The sequence below is a fragment of the Chamaea fasciata genome, unplaced genomic scaffold (genome assembly GCF_029207755.1).
Source record: "Chamaea fasciata isolate MVZ Bird 193981 ecotype frontalis unplaced genomic scaffold, bChaFas1.0.hap1 SCAF_4, whole genome shotgun sequence".
Lineage (NCBI taxonomy): Eukaryota > Metazoa > Chordata > Aves > Passeriformes > Sylviidae > Chamaea > Chamaea fasciata.
This window is the reverse complement of record NW_027094089.1, coordinates 59392143-59412191: the sequence shown is the minus strand read 5'-3', so window position 1 is coordinate 59412191 and position 20049 is coordinate 59392143. Positions and strand designations below refer to the sequence as shown.

Here is a 20049-nt window from a genome sequence, read left to right as displayed (position 1 = left end):
TGGTAAGACAAATTAAATGTGCAACTAAGGGAATTTTCTCCAGATCTTAGCTCTGTTTCAGTATTAGAACACTAAGCTGTATTGGGCTTAATTCATGCAATAACAAATAAAATTTTTATCCTGCTTCTGCTTCTTGAGACAGGATAAATGGTGCAATCCAAGTGACCTACCTCTGCCTGTATAAAATTTTGGTGTCTGGTTTTAAGCTAGTTCTGTATGCACCCTTTTTGAGTAAACAGACAGAAATAAGAAATCACGACCATCATCTTCTTCTGGGAAAAGTAAATTGATTGACTGTTTGGAAATATTTTTCTTTATCACTCTTCCCAGTCAAGGGACTCAGCTAATCTGACTCAAGACTAAACACCCATTTTTAGAGCACAATGTTAAGATGAAGATAATTATAGTCTGAGGGATCAGCAGTCAAATGTTCTAAACGTAATAAGTTTGCACAAATAATAAGGAACAAGTCTGGATGTTTAGTAATTTATTTTAATGTAGAACACTACACAAGCATCACATATATGTTCAGTTTTCTGTAGAAAATTGATGTATGTAGTGATCTAACACACTCAATGTTAATTTCCTGAAAATTCAGAATCCTGGCTAAGTAGAAATGCTCCTTCTTGACTGCTGTGATTATTTAAATCATATGATCAGTTAAAATTGTTTATTGGGTTGTTTGCACTCCTGATTCAGAGGTTGGAAGTGGCTGTTCTTTTCATGAATGCTTTATTGGTTGAGTCTACATAACACATGTGAAAGTAACTGTGAGCATTAGAATGAGTCTTGCCGAGGCATTACCATGCACACGACCATACACATTTGTTCTGATTCTCAGAATACTTATATTCATTGAGGGTGTACTCAACTTCCTTTTTTCAGCACGTGCATGTGATTGTTTTTAAAATTATTTTTATTTTTTTAATTTATTTTTATTTGGCTTCCCTGCAAGTTGGGAAGTCTTCCATCAGAGTCGAAGAAAATACCACAGAAGTGCCCTACAAAAGTAAAAATGCAAATATATTTTCTGAATTTAAAAAAAACTGATGCACGTGGTGATTTCAGTCTCACAGAGCTTCATTGTGACAAACTATTTCCTTTTGTTGAAGCTCCAGACTATTCTGTGGTTTCACTGTGAATGTTATCAGGATATAAAGAAAGTGCAGAAAGGACAAAACGAAAGTGTATTTGACACTTAGTAACTTTGAGAATTAATATCCATCAGTGCTTTTTAAAACCCCAAAGTTTATCCATGTAAGAAGTAGAGAACCTGTTCACACTTTACATGTTTCATAAATGTAGTTTACCACGTAACACTTTCGCTGTCAATTCTTGCGAGCACTTAATTTATGATTTAAGTAAACAAAATCTGTAATTTGCTCAGAGGACACCTGATGGTTTTATTCATTTAAAAAGTCAAGAGTGTTGTACCACATCAGTATAACTGATATTTGAATTTAGGGAGTTTGCCTAGCTTTCAAAGTGTTATTTTTCGCATTAAAAAAAAAAAAAAAAAAAGTCTTTTTTTTTGCATATCTTCTAATTTTTTTTTAAAGGTCTGGGTTAACTGTAGAAAGTATCTTCCAGAACTGGCTGGATACTTCTGGAGTACCAAAGGTAAATATAAAATACCAGGTCACAGTTCTTTCTGGAGTTTTGATTTCCTTGTTATATTGTGTGTTTTTAAATCACTACCTGAACTTATTACAGCTATGATATTAAATAAACAGTTTTGATGATGAGTGCTTTTCACACTTTTGTATGGCTTTAACTTTTGCAACTGTAGGTATTTCTTCTACAATTGTCTCAACAAACCTGTCAAAGGGAAAATCTTACAAAATTTATCCTATAAATTAATATTGTAGTAATATGAAAGTATACTTTACAGTAAAATGATGGAGTCTGCTAAATGTAAGGAGCATTGTTCACAGTTGTTGGAATATGAATTACTTGAAAGCATTACTGACAGCAATAATTAAATGTTGAATTTGTACTTTGATAGCTTGTGAATTTTGTGACTTGCTTATAAATCTGCTGCAGAGAAAACATCTGTTAGTGTCCCAGCATTGAGACTGAGCTTTGTTTTCTGCTTTTAATACTAAAAGATTTTATATTCATATTTTCAATTCAGTGAACTGAAAATGCTTAGTTGTGTCTGTGCTATGTGAAGTCTCTGATTATTTTGGACTAAAACTGGGATGAGATAACAAAAGATACCTGTACATTAGTCTTCGTAAAACCTAATTTTATAAAAAGTAATTTTTTAGCATATGATCAGGACTCTGTTTCTAACTGATTTCCCCAAAGCAGGCATCCCCTAGGTTGCTTGTGATTTTTCCTGCCTAGTGTTTGAATTTGTTTCCACTTGTATAAGTATTTAAAAAAAACCCAACTTTTAAAAGTTAGAATGTTAAGTTCTAGTTTCCATGTGCAAAAGTGCAGATGCTTAGGCAGCATGACTGAGTGGGCAGGTTCGCAGGTAGAATTGACAAAATAACTGGAGACCTCTGACAGTGCTCAGAGAACCTGATCTGTACCCAGACACTATAGTTGAGCTCTTCCCTTGACAGCTTGAGAGATGTGCATGTCCACTGATCCCTGTATGCTGTAGAAGGCTAGATGTACCCTGAGATCAAAATGTTTCAGGACTATTTGAATATGGTGTAAAATCAAGGCAGAGTTTGTTTTATGGTGTAAAATTATTGAAAATAAAATTAACTTTATTTAGAAGAGAGGAAAGGAAGGGACAGTATCCTCGTGCATCTTGAGGCTCACTCATTTTCTAGAAGAGGACCTTGATTTTATTTCTATGTTCAGCCAAGGTTTTGGTTTTGGTAAAAAAATTGTACACATTGTCAAGCAGCTGATTCAAGTCTATGGGGGAGATTGATGTTGCATAGCTGTAGCTGTAAGAGGCTGAGCGACTCCTGAAATGTAAGTTTTCTTGCATTTTATCTACACATATCTTTTTTAGGATGTGCTTTACTAATGTTTGCAAATCAACTTAAAATCATGAATTAGGAAGAAAGGAGCAGACTAAATTGGAAATGGTTTTGAATTGGAAATGGTTTTGATTAATGTGTAAACTAATCTCTGTTTTCCTGAGTACCATAAGTTGCTTAGAATGTATAGTGAGTAGTTTCATTATACTCTGCAAGTATCTGTTGCTTTTTGTAAACAAAACATGTATCAAAAATATTTCCATACCCTGCAGGTTTGTAAGTTATTTCAAATTTTCTTTAATGACTGCAGATATTTCCCTGGTAATTCAGCTGCTCTGTATAAAAATGTCAAGAGCAATTTTCCTAATTTAGTATTCTACTTCTGTGCATCAGTGTGCTGATGCTGACCTCTTCTCTCTCTCCTCACTCAATAATATTGTTCATCATAAAATTGTAAATGGTTTGGGCTGAAAGGGACACTAAAGATCATTTAGTTCCAACCCTCCTGCCATGGACAGGGACACCTTCCAGTAGACCAGATTGCTCAGAGCCCCTTCCAACCTGGCCTTGAACACTTGCAGGAATGGAACATAGACAGCTGGGAAACCTATTCCAGTGCCTCACCACTCTCACAGTAAAGAACTTCCTCCTCATATCTGACCTAAACCTGCTGTCTCAGTTTGAATCCATTCCCCCTTGTCCTGTCACTACATACTCTGTAAAATGTCTCTTTCCATTTTTCTTGTAGGCTCCCTTCAGGTACTAGAAGGCTGTGATTAGGTCACTCTTTCTCTTTTCCAGGCTGAACAAACCCAACTCTATCAGCCTTTCTTCACAGAAGAGGTGTTCCATCCCTCTAATCATCTAGAGACCTTCCTCTAGACTCACTCCAGCAGTTCCATGTCCTTCTTGTGCTGGGATGCCAGAGGTGGATGCAGGGTTCCAGGTGTGGGGCAGAATCCCCTTCTCTGGCCCTGCTGCCCACTCTGCTTTGGATGCAGCCCAGGACACATTTGGCTTTCTGTGCTGGGAGTGCCCATGGCTGGGTCATGTCCAGCCTCTCACTCACCAGCACCCCCAAGTCCTTCTGGGACTCTCAGCTCAAGGGTTGCTCTCCATCTGTTCATCCCCCAGCCCCTGCTGGTACCAGGGGTTGCCTTGACCCAGGTGCAGCACCTTCTACTTGGTCTTGTTAAACCTTATGAGATTCCTATGGGCCCAGTTCTTGAGCTTGTCCAGGTCCCTCTGGATGGCATCCTGTCATTCAGGTGTGTCAACAGCACCACTCAGCTTGGTATCATCTGCAAATTTGCTGAGGATGCACTTGATCCTTATGTCTGTGTCATTAATTAAGATATTAAATAATACAGATCCTAATACAGACCCCTGAAGGACCCCACTTGTCACTGATGTCCATTTGGACTCTGACCCATTGACCACAACCCTCTGGATGCAACTGGCCAATCACTTTCTTATCCATCCAACAGTCCACCCATCAATTCTCTCCCTCTCCAATTTAGGGAGAAGGATTTTGTGTCAAAGGCTTTACAGAAGTCCAGATAAATGACATGTATAGCCCTTCCCTTGTCCACTGATAGAGTCATTCAATCAGAGAAGGCTACTGAGTTGGTCAGGCGGGATTTGCCCTTGGTGAGGTCCTGCTGGGTGTCTCAAATCTCCTCCCTGTCCCCCATGATCTTCCCAGGCACAGAGATGATGCTGACAAGCTGGTAGTTGACAGGGTCCTCTTTTTTGCCCTTTTAAAAGATGATTTATACTTGTCTTCATCACTTATCAGGGTCTTACGGGAACGAACTTCCACATTTTTGAAAGAAATGGAGTTGTCATTCAGTGAATAGGAAACCTTATTTCCTTTGTGCTTTATTAAATTGTTAGGGGAGCCTTTATTCCTGGAAGTCAGACTAGAAGTTGCTTAGTAGCTCTCAATATGTTAGTACCTATAGTGTAAGTATAACTATAATTACTGACTATAGAACTGTAAATACTGTAGATCTACTTGTGTGGTTTCCAGAGCCTGATACTGAAATCCCCTTTAAAAGTATTTAGATTATTTCATTAAATTTATAACCTGGCTAATTTGATGAATCTATATGAAGGCACATAAGATCACAACTTACATGCAGATTAACTACCTGCATTATAAATAGTAGTCCAGGAATAGCACAGAATTTAGTCTCTCTCTTACGGTTTACTAGGTGAGTGGACTAGGGTGTGTTCACAGGAAGGTTTCTGTCAGCTCCTTTGGGCACAGTCATATGACAGAGCCAGTCAGTCAGTGTGAGCAGGATGAGGTACAAAGTACTCACTACAACTGACTACCTTCTCTCAGTATTAGAGCAACTGAAAAGCAGCTGCTGGATATCTGCTTCAAAGATGTCCCAAAGGCATAGAAGCAGCATCCTGCACCCTACAAGGTCCAGCAACTTTCTGCTTATAACTCTTGTTATACTGATTCTGGAGTCTTAGAGCATGACAGTTGAAGTCACTCGTTATATTGCAGCCCCTACTATGACAAATTACTTGACCAAGCATTTAAACATTATAAATTACAAACACTATGACTTCACTGCATTTGTAGAGGAAACCTCCTTACTGGAGATACTATACTTTGTTCTGGAACTGGGAAATGTGCATCATCCTGTATGTACTTAAGTCCCAACATGATTCCTTTATATCGCTCTCGTAGAAAAATATTTGTATTTTATACTTGCTGGGGTGTTTCTTTGTTTTTATTTCCATGTTTTGGTGGATTTTGGACAGGAAATTAATGTCATTCACTGAGTATAAAGAAAATTCACCTCAAGTGGTTAATTTACAGCATTAGCTATCAAGGTGATTTCAAGAATTTTCTTGTGTGTTTATATTCACATCTATCCCCTGTATGCAACTTGTACTCTTTAAAATTCATTAACCAAATGGTCACTTGAAACCAGACTTCTTAGCCCACCCCTTACTGCACTATCTTCACAACAGTGTCTAGCTTACGGACACTGTAAGGGTACAAAAAAGTATGCCAGAGACATGTAAGGGTAAATACTTTCCACTCCCCAGACTGCTGAAGCAATTTTACCATCTTCCTTGCAGTACAGGAATATAGTATTCTTTACATTTTATATTCCTTACGGTCGTAAGTCATGTCACTGTCTAACTGAAGATCCTGAATTCCTTTACTTGTGCTTTGTTACATTTGCCATTCCAAGTTCTCTCTGCAACTCTGTCTAGGGAGTTGCAAATATATAGATACAGATGATCTAGATATACACATATGCCCCTCTATATTTGCAGTTTAAAACTCTTGCAACTTTAATATTTGTTAATTTCTGTTACTGTTTCACTCTTGGAAAAGTTATCTGGTCTTTTCTAAATACTGGGCTAGTTTCCAGGCTCAGGTATATACCAGCACTAATCAAGAATAATTTGATGTAAGGGAGTCGTACAAATAATTTAAATCAGAATTTGACTTGCTGCCATGAAAAAATAATTTTGCATGCCAACTAACATTTCCAATTTGTTATTTGCTAAAGTATTAAAGATGAAGGTTATGAAAAAGCAAGTGTGGTTATAACCTGGCCAATTCTTTCTTACACAGAAGAGTGCCACTGCACAATGGTTGGTTTCAGGCTTGGTGAGCAGGGTTTTCTCACACTCAAAACAATAAGGAATTTAAAAGATGAAAATAAAGCATTTCTCAAATACAAGTTTTCATGAGGGTTTTCTCCTGAGGACATGTCATGGTGGTGTTAAATCAGGTGAAGCATATTGGGTGGTTGAAAATACATTTTATCAAATCATGCAACCTTCAGTATCTACTTCTGTCTCAGCAGTGACTCACTGGGGGATTATAGCAACTTTTCATCATGTGCAAATAGTGAGCTGATACCACTAACTTTAGACACTGAGTTAAGCTGGCAAGGAGTAGAATCAGAAGAACCAAATAATTTTACAACTGGAAAACACCTATGAAATCACTGTAGTCTACTTCATACCTACTCATGATTATTTTTTTTCCCTAAGTACAGTCCTATTGGTTATTTCAGTGTATGCAGTATTTAATTAAAAGGCCATATGCTTCTTTAGGAAGATTTTCTCAGCTCTGCACAAACTTGTCTTTGTCTTATATTGCCCAGTTATTCTTACCTGATTTTTTTTATTCTAGGTAATTAATCTTTTAAAAATAAACTTAAAGTCTTTCCCCCTTTTTGAATTCTGTTGTACACTGTTTGACAAGTAGATCAGTAAACATTAGGTAGGCTCTGCACTGCATAAACTTCTTAATGTATTTCTTTAACTCATTCCAGTTTTCATCTCTTTTGCTTTTGAAAGGGCACATGCTATTATTTACTGGTAAATGTCTTATATTGATTCTTCCTTGCCTGTGTATTTCAGATGGTATCTTGTGTAATGAAAATTATCTTCTCCACATTCACTCTCCCATTAAAAAAAAAAAAAAAAAAAGCGGGGGGGGGGGTGGTGGTGGGAAGAAAATAAGAAGAGTGGTTGGCCTCCTCCTTCATGATTTTTAGTTTCTGATACATCCTACACTGTAACCTACAAGTCTCAGTATCACAGAATGAGTCAGGTTGAAAGGGACCACAAGGGGTCATCTGATCTAACTTCCCTACTCAAGCCGGGTCATCCTAGAGCATCCTAGAACATTCCACAGGATTGCATCCAGGCCATTCTTGAATATCTCCAGTGAGGGAGACTCTGCAGCCTTTCTGGGTAGCCAGTTCCAGTGTTTGGTCACCCACACAGTAAATTTCTTCCTCGTGTTCAGGTGGAACTTCCTGTGCATCAGTTTCTGCCCATTGCCTCTTCTGCTATTGCTTGGCACCACCAAGCAGAGCCTGGCTCCATCCTCTTGACACAATCCCTTCAGATATTCACAGATGTTTATGAGGTCCCCTCTTGTGGTCATCTTTTCTCGAGGCTCAACAGGCCCAGCTCTCTCAGCCTTTCCTCATAAGTGAGATGTTCCGGTTCCCTACTCACCTTCTTAGCCCTCCTCTGGACCCACTCCAGGAACTCCATGTCTCTCTTTTCCTGAGGAACCCCGAACTGGAAACAGCACTCCAGATGTTACTCACCTGGGCTGAGTAGAGGGGCAGGATCACCTCCCCATACCTTCTGGCAATGTTCTTACTAATGCAGTCCAGGACACCGTTGGCCTTCATGGCCAACAGGACACAGTGCTGGCTCATGGACAGCTTGTTGTCACTAGCACCCCCAGGTTCTTTGCAGAGCTGCTTTCCAGCAGGTTGATCATCTGAGATTATTCCTCCTCAGGTGCAATAGCACTTGAATTTGCAGACCCTTAATTTGCCTTATTGACTTTCAGATGGTTTATCTTTGCTCATCTCTCCACCCTGTTGAGGCCCTTCTGAAGGGCTACACAGTCCTCTGGGGTATTGGCCACTGCTCCCAGCTTTGTGCTGTCAGTGACCTGCTGAGGAGGCTTCTGTCCCTTGTCTGAGTCACTGCTGAACAAGTTGAACAGCACTGGGTCCAGCACTCCAGTATTGGGAGTGACAGACTCCCAGCTGGACTCTGTGACAACAAACACAACCCTCTGGGATCTGCCATTCTGCCAGTTCTCAGTCCACCTCACTGTCCACTCATGTAGTCAGCACTTCCTGAGCTTGCTGGCAAGGTTATTATGGCAGATGGTGTCTAAAGCCTTGCTGAAGTCCAGGCAGACAACATCCACTGCTCTTCCCTCATCCATCCAGTGGTTGTCCCATCACAGAAAGCAATCAGGTTGCTTAGGCATGATTTTCCCTGTGTCATGTGATCAAATAGCTTCCAGCTTTAGGGTAAACGCCCTCACAATTACAAAAAATTCAAAGAGGTGATAGCACTGCTGTATCTGACTCCTAGTCCCTTTTGTTACTTTATCCTTCCATTGAAGTTTAGTTCTCATCCACTGTTCCACCTTAAACAGTATTTCCTGATTGAGGTTGGAATTGCCAACAGGTATTTCAGAATATGTACAGCTCTTAGCGTATCTAGCGAGGCTACCACACCATGTTTTGTAATCTTGAATGAACAATGGAGTACAACTTCCAGCAGTTACAGCAGTAAAAATTTTCCCATTTGTTTTTGTCAGTTCTTTTCTCCTATCTAATTCTTTTCTCCCATCTGCACTGCTTTTTGTGGCTGTGATAAAGCAGTAGTTTAATGTCCATATACTAATGGACTTACTTGTAAATCATCAACATGTCTGGAAATATACAGTCAATATCTTCTGGTGGTGAATACTGTTTTATTAATAGTATTTCTGGTTTTGTTTGTAAATGGTTAACTTTTGAATTTGAGCAACCTGGTCTAGTGGAATATGTCCCTACCCATGGCAAGTGAGTTAGGACTACATAGTCTTTAAGGTCCCTTTCAATCCACACCATTCTGTGATTCCATGATTGTCCTATTTGAAGAAGAAATGGATTGCAAAGGAAACTTATAGCAAAACTATTTAAATTTTTTGAACTGAAATGTAATTTTTGAAGGGTTCTAAATCAATGCAAGTAAAGTACTTCTGTGGTTTCATAAATTTTAGGAGGATGTTACAGCAGCATTTCAAGTACTTAATATGATTTCTGATAAAGCAGCATGTTGTTAAGGAGGGCCCTGGCTTTTGCCCCAGTTACAAGCTTTGTAGATTTCCTGTTTCCTTTTACTATGACAAAAGTACAGGTGAAGGGACAGCTCTACAGGAAAATGCTTCACAGGGTAGCAGTTATGGTCAATAACTAACAAACCAACCACACTGAAATCTTTTTCAAAAGAATGCTCTTACTAAACTCTTGAATTATCTTTAGCAGTTATTTGCCTAGGTTTTACAGAGGGTACCTGAACATTTTTCTTGCATTAAAATCATTCTTATTGGATCAGAATGTGAGTTAAAGTTATGGATTTTTAGCACATGCTATTTCTTGTTATTGTTAGTTATGCCTTATCATGCAGTTTTTCTTTCTGGATGTACATATAACTATGTATTGGTATATGGCAACACTGGAACCAAGTACACAAGTGAAATGCTCTTATTTTTTGAGATATAGTAGTATTAGTAGTATTAGTGTATATATATATATATTTTTAGTATGTATTAGTATATATATACATTAATATGTATATATGTGTATATATATTAGTATAGTATTAGTTGGCATTGGCAGTGAGAATGATCTGTTAAGTTAAAATCCCATTCAAACATAAATGATTTGGAGAAAAAACAGGAAAAGGATATAATTTTATTCTGTACTTAACAGAGTTCAGTAGTGAATCTGTTATATTAGTTTCAAAACTGGTGTTAAATATTAGTCCCAAGAACAAAATGTTGCTGTTTAAATACTGAAGTTTGAGGCCTACTCCTTGATTAGTTTTTTATCTGAAGGTAGAGATTTTTGTGTGTATTTTACTATGAGTGCAGAAAATCTAACTGATTCAACTGGTGAATTCTATTTGAGAAATAATCTGAAGAATGCATAGCAGCTACCTTAAAATATGTACTTACTCTTGTACAGGGAAACGGCAGTTTGAAGAATAGGCGCTTCCCCTCAAGAAAATTAATTTTTTTTTTCTTTTTTTATGTAACCAAGGTTGCAGATTGGAAGATGAAATTATCTTTCCAAATTTCTTAAAAATTTAATTGAGTATAGGTCAACAATATAAATTATTTAATGTCTTCTGTAATGATAACAAGCACAATAAGAAAGTTTTTGAATATGAATCACCAGTGCTGAGGTTTTTCTGAAATTATCAGTTGTACTTACAGCATTGCATCCCGTTTTCTTAGAAGAAGTGATTTAGGAAAATATAAAATGTAAGGAAACAATGTGTATGGTACTAGAGCATGCATAATAGTCAGATGAATCATGAAGATAAACAAATCAAGAGAGATTTTGTCTTTATGTTCTTGACTCTTTGAAAAATGCTTCAGATAAAGACTAACCACCTGAAAGTTCTTCTAGATAGATCATAGTATAGAGAGAATTTGGTATTTTGTTTGTAACAAGCTATCAAAAAAGTTGTAAGGTCAGTTATCATTTAAATTGATTCTCTGTTGATTTAAAGAAGGTTTAATACATATATATATATATAGGCCTTGTAATTTACTTAGCCGTTCCTATAAATTGCCCCAAAGATATGCTAAATGAGACAAAACAGTGGTGTATTTTTGTTTCTAGAACACCTCAAAAAGTTAAAGAAAATTGCTTTTATTAAAAAATACATCATTAAAGGTCAATAAAGACCCAAATTTATTACAGAGCTCTTCAAGTTCAGGCATGGTTTAGTTTTGTTATAATTTTAGAAGGTTTGATGTAGGTTTCTTCTGCATTGTATATGATTGCTGATACAGAGAAAAACAATGACATTCAAGATGAGTAGCATTGTTACACAGTGTTTTGTGATCATATTCTAAAACTGGGTAATATGCCACCTCAGGTGAGAGGCTCACTTGGTGTCTAGGCTGAATGTAGATAATAATTTTTAAAATTTAGACTTGAAAGCATTGACCATAATATTTTAGTGCCTCTGTTATTGTAATTTCTAACAGTGAAGGTTGAAACAGAGTTTTAGGAGTCTCCATTAATTGAATAATTAAGAAAAATTGCTTTGAGATTCTCAGCTGGAACCATGAGTCTACATAAAGGATGAGAAGGATGCTTTACTGTTTTTAGTTTAATGACCTACTGAAACACTGGCTTGCCTCTCCAGTTAAAAGCCAGATTTTCACAAGTGTCCTTCTGTTTTTCTTCAGACTACCTTTCAGGGTCATGCAGCTCAGAGGTAAAGTACTTGTAATAGTATAGTAAATCTGCACAAATTCAAGAAGTTGAAGTGCATTTGAAACAAATATTCCATTTCTGAAATAATTGTGAGCTGGATTCCATGTGTTTGCTCATTAGAATCTCTCTTAAGTTTAATAAATCTCGAGCAGTCATTTTCATTCCCTTTCTCTGTTTACTGCGCTGCTGAACACAAAAGCTGTGTTACTTGCAAAATGACTGAGCTTATCCATTCTAGAAAGGAGTTATGTTTGGTATTTAAAGAACAATAACAGTTTGCTGCCTGGCTGGTCAGTGCTGGATCAAGTTTACGTTCCCAAGCTCCCACTCTCCCACCTACATACAGTCAGGAGGTGGAAACATAGTAAACAGAGGGAGGACAGGTCCTCTTTTACACAGAAATGTTGAACTTAGACTTGCCTAATAAGGACAAGGCCGGGCTTGCATAGCAATAAACATAGGTGCTTGTAAAAACATCTGAAGAAAAGCACAGAAGTTAGGACCAATTAATTTTTAGCCTGCTCATTATTTTCTAAACTAGTTGGAAACATACCATAGAGATTTAAAATATTTTTCATGCTACATTGCCAGGAAATTTTTCAGTATTAGTGTATAATTAGGAAAGAATAGCCTTTGAGATACCTGAAACCTCTCCAGTTTCAGATTCCTTTTAAGTAATTTTAGTGAATTGGAACCAGGTTATGAAATAACAAGAAGTCAAATACTACTCTAGGAAACAATATTTGAGATCTTTTTAGTTCAGGAAGATAAAGAATTGGGCCAGAAACTGAGGTAAAAATCTTATGTGACAAGAACAAGTTGCTATATATCCCCCAGAGTGGTATATGGTTTTTAAAAGTGCACATTTTACTACCTGGAAATTTTCCCTAGGCTTTTAAAAAAACTTGTTTGTGACTGTAAGGAGTGAATACGTGGGGAAGATGTATTGCAACACGTATGCTGTATCTGAATCCATGCAGCCCTCTGTGTACTGACCTAAAAAACTGTGACCTGTGGATTCATGTGTAGTGATTCAGTCAGAAACACAGAGTGATCCTGAGGGTTCAGATGCTGCTGCTGTATTTCCTGCTGGCTAGACTTAAAATTAAAAGTTTTTGCTTTTGAGCCCTACGCTTTTTTTCAGACACTCTGCAGAAATGCTGAGTTACTGAATACTTCTTGAGAGGAGATGGTAACTAAGTTTGTGTAGCAGTCTTCATTCCATCTCCATCAGTTCATTGTCTTCCACACAAGTTAGTAGGAGCAATGTTGAGATATTTCCAGTTTATAGTACCTTCCTTATCTCCTTTTCACTTAGTGATGCCTTAGAGTCAAACTGAAGACACAGATGTTGTTCACCTTCTCTTTAATCATGGAAAATTTGTGATTTTTCTAAAACTTATTCCATCTCCATAAAGAAGGAATACTTTATCTATTCTGTCTACCCTCTTCTAAGGTCAAAGAGGAATTTAAATGCTGAAATGAGACTGTCTGGAGAAAGCTAGTTTTAAAAAGTCTGTTGGCTGACAGAGCTAGTATATATATCATGGTTCAGTTTATGGTTAATTGTCCTTAACATATGGGTTAGGAGTAATAATTGCCAGAGGGCTAGACAACTTTTGTTTTGAATATGTTTCACTAGTAAAGCTGTCAGAAGTATTTTTGATTGTTTCAATGGATCAGTAAAACACAAATTTCAATACCTCTGGAAGGTGTATTTTATTTCTTCCACGAGAAATTCAACAAACAAGTGAGGTTCTATCAAGTAACATCCTGTTCTTAGTCACACACTCTCCCAGCTACTGCAAAAAATTAACTCTTTTTTGGCTGGAACTAGGACATTATCCACCCATTATTCTTTACCATTTATATCACGCTCAGATCCCATACCTTCCAACTATATACATATACACAAGTGCAGGTATCATTTCCATAATCAAGACCCCTTCCTCCAAGTTGTTTTTTGAGTTCATTTAGTCTGTAATTGTGAATTCTATCCATCCTAGATGTCTTCCAGGGCAGGAGAGCTGGTGTACTGTTGGGGTTGCAGTCTGCAGCAGGAGCTCATGACTGCTGAAGCATTGTCCATGGTAGTTCTGGCATACACTGGCAGTGTCATTCAGCAACTAATATTATACAGTTCAACAGTACAGACTCTTCTTATCCCAAAATCAAATCCTCTTGAGGTATACATCACATTTCTTGGTCCCTCTGCTTTACCTACCAAGTGTGCTTGGGTCCAGGAACAAAAATAATCCCGAGGATGAATGTACCTTTGCTTGAGGCAGGAGTAATCCAAACTGTATTCCCTACAACTTTTCTTGTATGCATTATGGGGACTTTATCCTGTTCTATAGTACATGGGGGTTTTGATTGGGCAGGGACAGATCTACTGGTAGAGCCTGGGGTGTCAACCAACCCAGGCAGCCTTAGCTATATGTAGAGCCCAGTGTTAGAAGGTCCCACCACCTGTTACTTTCAGTGTGGTTTTTACAGACCATTGTACTATTCAATCTTCCCAGAGGCTGGTGAGTGATAGGGAATATGACATAGCCACTTAATACTCTGTTCCCTGGCCTGGTTGTCCAGAGGGTTCTTTTGGAAATGAGTCCTGTTGTCTGTCTCTGTTCTCTCAGGGGTGGCAGGTCACCACAGGACTTGCTGTCCAAGGCCCAGGATGGTGTTCCAGACAGTGGTGCAAGGCACAGGATACTTCTCCAGCCATCCAGTGGTTGTTTACAAGAGCACATAGCACTTGCCCTGGCAGGCCTGCAGGAGTGTGAGGTAACCAGTCTTCCAGGCCTTCTCTTATTTCTGCTTTGACCATTGTCTACCATACCACAGAGGCTTTACTTGGCCTGCTTGATCCCAGCACATGCTTCACAGTTATGGATAACCTGGGATATAGAGTCCATGGCTAAGCCCATCCCTAGATCACAAGCCCATCTGGGTGATGCATGTCCTCCCTGATGACCAGAGGTGTCATGGGCCCACCAGATCAAAAATAATTCACCCTTATGTTGCCAGTCCAGATCCCCCTGAGAAATTTTAATCTTGGCAGCTCAATCCAGCCGTCCCTGGTGGCAGTATTCTTCAGCAGCCCAGCTTTTGGGCATATGTGCATCTCACCACGTACTTTTACAGCCAACTTCTCTATCCAGGCAATGACATCTTGCCACAGTTCAGCAGCTCAGGTGGGTTTGTCTCTGGAGTCCCTCTTGGTCTTTTTCAATCATTCCAGACACCTCCACAGAGCATTTGACATCATCCATGAGTCACTGTAGAGATAAAGTGCTGGCCACTTCTTTCATTCAGCGATATCTAAAGCCAGTTGGGCAGCTTTCAGCTCTGCAACATGACTTGATCCACCTTGTCCCTCAATTGCTTCTGTGACTCACTGCATAGGGCTCCATACAGCTGCTTTCCATTTTGGATGTATCCCTACAATATGGCAGGAACTGTCAGTGAAGAAAGTGTATTGCTTTTCATTTTCAGGTAGCTGGATATATGGTGGGAGCTCCTCAGCAAATGTCACCTTTTCCTCCTCCAGTGATGATAGTCTGAAATTTTTGTCTTCAGGACAGTTAATGATTAATTCCAAGATCCCTGGGTGACTTGTTGTTCAGAATCCACTAGAAATAATTTTTCTTCTGTGTCACAGGATAGAGAGGCTTAACAATCTGACTGCAGTCAGGCATACGCGTCTTCCAAAAACCCTCAGTGCCTAGGTATGCCTGAGTTTCCTTTTTGCTGGTCAGTGACGACTGACAGCCATCACTGACAATTTGGCTGGGCAGTGACTGGTTTAAGACAGTTTAAGGGGGACACTCTAAAATGAGTTAATCAATTCCTTTTCACCAATAAGGAGAAATATATAAATATGAGTAGTTGTTACAAGTGAAAAAAATAATAGTTTACTAAAAAACTGAAATAGCAACAGGAAAAAAAAATAACAGTAATAGTCACTAGTTTCATAGTTACAAAGTTGGTGAAATCTCATTGTCTCCCCAGCAACAAAGAGAAACTCAAATTGGAGGCATATCCCCTCCCCCAAAACAACACCAGTCATGGGCGACCACTGTAGGGAAACAGAGGGCAGATGGTGGCCGCCTTCCCCACTCTGGGGGGCAGGCAGCCACTCCGTTGGCAAATGCAGCTGGCAAACTCTGGCAGCTGGGACTCGGCTAGGGTGTAGGACTCTTGGGGGGCCTTGGCCTTCCTGTTGGCAGCAGACGGCAGTGCAGCTGCCTGGGGTGCCTCACACTCGCGCCTTTCCGCCTCAGCCAGGCACTGCTGGTGGGCTGGGGTGGCTGCGCCGAGTGGGTCTGCTCTGCTCCTCTGGGCCCGCAGCCAGGTGTTGCAAAATTCATTCTGAAATAGTTTTTGATTGTGAAATGCAGCCTCTTGAGTTGCTACTGTTGCAAGTACAGGCAAGAAAAAGCCAAGCAGCCAGATAGACGCAAGAGAGAGAGACTGCTTCAGTACCTTGGCTAGTAAAGGTCCCTGGACAACCCCAGCCCCAGTCCTGCCATTCTGTTTGCCAGCCACAGGATCTTATGGAGACAGTAATGATATTTGGGCACAGAGAGGTATGGAATACAGTAACATTTTGGGTTACCCAGGACAGAGACATAGCTGCTACTTTACTAACCATGTCTGTTCGACTCTAATGATGTCCATCTTGCCATTTTACTCCTAAATACTGAATTTTCTGGGCACATCCCTTGACCTTACTTTGCTTTATGGCAAAACTAGCCTTCAGAAGGACTTTGGTTATCATCTCCCCTTTCTCAAAAACTTTCTCTGCTGTGTTGCCCCATACTGTGAAGCCATCACTGTACTGCAAGTGTTCTGGAGCCTCACCCTTTCCCAGTGCAGTCTGGATCAATCCATGGCAAACAGTGGGGCTGTTTTTCTGTGCCTGGGACAGTCAATTCCAAGTGCACACCCCTCCAGCTGAAGGCAAACTGTACCATGACTAAACCTCTGCTGCTAAAGGAATGGAGAAACGCACAGTCGCAGTGTCAGTGGTGGCACCACTTTGCTGCCTTGGACTCCAGTCCATACTGAAGTTCCAGCACATCCAGCACAGCAGTGCTGAGAGGTGGCGTGGCTTCATTCAGGCCATGACAGTCCACTCTCAGTTTTCATTCTCTGGACTTACACACTGGCCATACAGGGCTGTTAAAGGGTGAGTGAGGCTTGCTGACCACTCCCTGGGTCTCCAGCTCACAAATCATCTCATGGGTGGAGACCACAGAGTTCCAGCTGGTGCAGTTTTTCTGACAGTGCAGTGATGTGGTAGTGATCAGTACCTGTTCTTCAACCCTCAGCAGCCCCACAGCAGAAGGGTCCTCTGAGAGACCAGGCAAGGTATTCAGCTGTCTAATTTCCTCTGTCACCACAGCAGCTAACCCCAAAAGCCTAACAATGACCTTTTAGGTCCTTGAAATACCCTCTCCTGAGGTAATCTATGCCAGGTCCATGCAGCTTCTGGGCCAGTCACAGTGAGATGGTTTTGACATTCATTCCCAGCCAGGCTCACTCCAGCTTTCAGTACAGTCAGTTGTTGGGATTCCCTTATCCCCCCAGAAACAGAGATGGATTCTACCCCTACCCCCCTACGTAATCTTGATGGCATCAGGGTACATTGTGCTCTGCTGCCATACCCTTGCATGTCTGATGTGCCAGGGCATGGGATCCACACAGTCTAATAGATCTGATTGTCCCTTTCCTCTACCTGGCTGGAGCCAGGGCCCCTCTAGTTCTGGTCATGGCACTCATTGCTCACTTCTTGGAAATATAAAGCGAGGTCCCTTCAAGGGGACCAGAAGTTACATCAGCCCTTCTATTCTGTCTGATGGAGGACCTGCCCATTGTTAATTGGAGTGGCATTTATCCTTGAAGAATTTCCTGTGGTATCTGTTCTTCCTTTCAGCGCACATACCCGTGCTGTGGAGGTGCAGAGGTGGGTTTTCCATCCCACTTCCTCATGTCCTCTCTGAGGTGATTCGGGTAAAACCACAGGTTACCTCATGGTGTGTACTCTCTCTCTCTCAAGCTGGGAGGTGCTTGCTGCCAATAGCAGAGACTCTGTTCGCATACTAGTGAGGCATGGGACATTTCCCCTCTAACGTGCTTGAGACACCTGCATAGTAGTGAGTGTAGTGAAATCAGGAGGGGAAATTTGGAAAAAAGAGCATCTTAGCACACCTTAAAAATATTATCATATTCTAGATAATATAATCTAATATGATACATAAATTATTTATCTTACATGTTATGTAAGATTATTTTAGTAATAAGTAATAAGCTGATTATTTAGAGATCCCGTGGTCATGTGGTCAGAGATATTTTCTTTGTCAGATGATGAATCTGATCATGTGACTAAATAAGTGGTTACAGTGACTTATCTTCTACCTAGGAACCTTCTTCACAAAGCAGAGTTGACAGCGTGGATATGAAGGAAATATTTGCATAACCACTTTGAAAAAATATTCCTGCCACAATATATGAAAGTCTTGTTGCAGTGTACTAAAAGTACATCCTCAAAGTTATTGTTTCAACAGGTTTTTGTCTCTTGGAGGTAGAGATAGTTTCAGGAGGAGCAAGTTTGACTTGAACAGAATTTCTCTGGAGGGATGTTACATTGAAAAAATACCAGGCACAGCATGCTGATCTGAAAAGAGTGTGTTTATACCAGCATAGCAACTCTCAGAGGAATTACAACATTTAGATTTATGATCTCAATATAAATTAGCATCTTTCCTAAAAAGTGGATAATGTCAGAAAGACTTGATTTTTCATTTCAGTGGATAAAGCTGTATGCATGAAGATTGCACAAATTCAGCTGGAGAACTTGCTGTTCTAACAGGAGCACATTCTAGGCTGGATTTCTTTTTCAGTAATTTTTATGTGGTGTTGATATACTGTTTCTTGCAATGTGGATGCACCAGCCATCTTGTCATTTTCAGATGTAGCCCACTGCCTCCTTAGTCTCTCTGCAAAGTCCTGGTAGCAATAGTGTTTTAAAATCCATGCATTTGTTTCCTAGTCAAATGCTTCAAGCCATACTTAATCATCCAGTGAACTACCAGATAAGATACTTTGCTGTATTTTCATTTTCTGAACCTTTTTACAAAAGAATAGAAGCCACACTTTTCCTGCTGAAACTATTTTCAGGTCACACAGATTATTCTAAGGGCACATTGTATTCTTAGTTTGAAGTAAGCTAATTTTCTAATTTAAACTACTGTACTTTCCCCCCCCTTTTTATTCCCCTTTAAATTATCCTATTTGGAAGTCACAGTGATGATGGCATTAGCCTGAGAAAGTAGTCTGTGTCATTCTAGTGTGGTAGAATGAAACTGGTGGGGGGAATTGTATTTTGTTTTCTATTCAATGGGAATGTGTAGAAAGATACAAAACTGCAATTTGTATACTGGTGAACTTAGCTATATCTTGCAGGAGAAAATGACTTCTCTGTGTAGTTGCTGGTATCCATGCAGCTCTGAATATATAAATGTCGAGGTGTATGTGTGATGTAAAATTCAGTAATTGAGATTCCAGAAATGAGAGGTTGGAAAATAACTTGACTACATTAGTTGACAATTTCCTCTACTTTGCAGGAGCTCTTCTGAAGTTCATTTACAGTAAAGATTTTTTTTTCCTGCATTTTCCATTTTTTCTTTTTGCCTTCCACTATCTGAGGACTGTTGGAAAGCCAACAAAATGGTATTGATTCAGTGTTCACCTTAGGTAAAACTATCTTCTTAGTTTATCAATACTGGGTGTTTTAGCGTAAGAGTAGCACAGAGAAGCTGAAGTTATAGGCAACCTATGCAAAGGAAAAGATCATGATTATAGTTTTTCACTGAGTTAAGAAATACCTTTAGTAGCCATCACAGCCATAACAATTTAAAAACAGTTCCTGTTTCAATGTAAAAGGAAAGGGATGTTTGCTGCAAAAATATTCTCTTGTTTTCTAGCCTGTGTGTGATTCTCCATGTTCATTGTATGCTTGGGATCTGGTCTGACTTGAGTAACAACTGGTGTAAATCATTGCCTAAGTTCAGGATATTTTTCTGTATTCACCCAAGTCGTAGAAAGTGCTACCTCCCCCCCAGTTTTTCAAAATTTAGTTCTATTTCATCCTGCTGCTGAAAGAATGAGGGATCCTAATATGTTGCTTGTTCCCCATCATAACTATTGTGTAGAACAGATCCGTTAGCAGTCTCTGAAAGATAGTCTTCCCAAGTAAAGAAGGACATGCAGGACAGACTAATCTTTAAATTTCT

General features: G+C 39.5%; 1 protein-coding gene across 10 annotated transcripts in view; it reads left to right on the top strand.

The window, feature by feature from the left end:
* AOPEP (aminopeptidase O (putative)) overlaps positions 1-20049 on the top strand; it is a 227025-nt gene that overhangs the window by 81787 nt on the left and 125189 nt on the right. For 9 of the 10 annotated variants that reach the window (XM_066181702.1, XM_066181704.1, XM_066181703.1 and 6 more), the window contains one exon: positions 1560-1620. The exons of the other annotated variant lie outside the window; for it this stretch is intronic. In XM_066181702.1, the coding sequence (XP_066037799.1) occupies positions 1560-1620 (61 nt within the window). The remainder of the gene's footprint in view (positions 1-1559; positions 1621-20049) is intronic. 10 annotated transcript variants of the gene reach the window in all.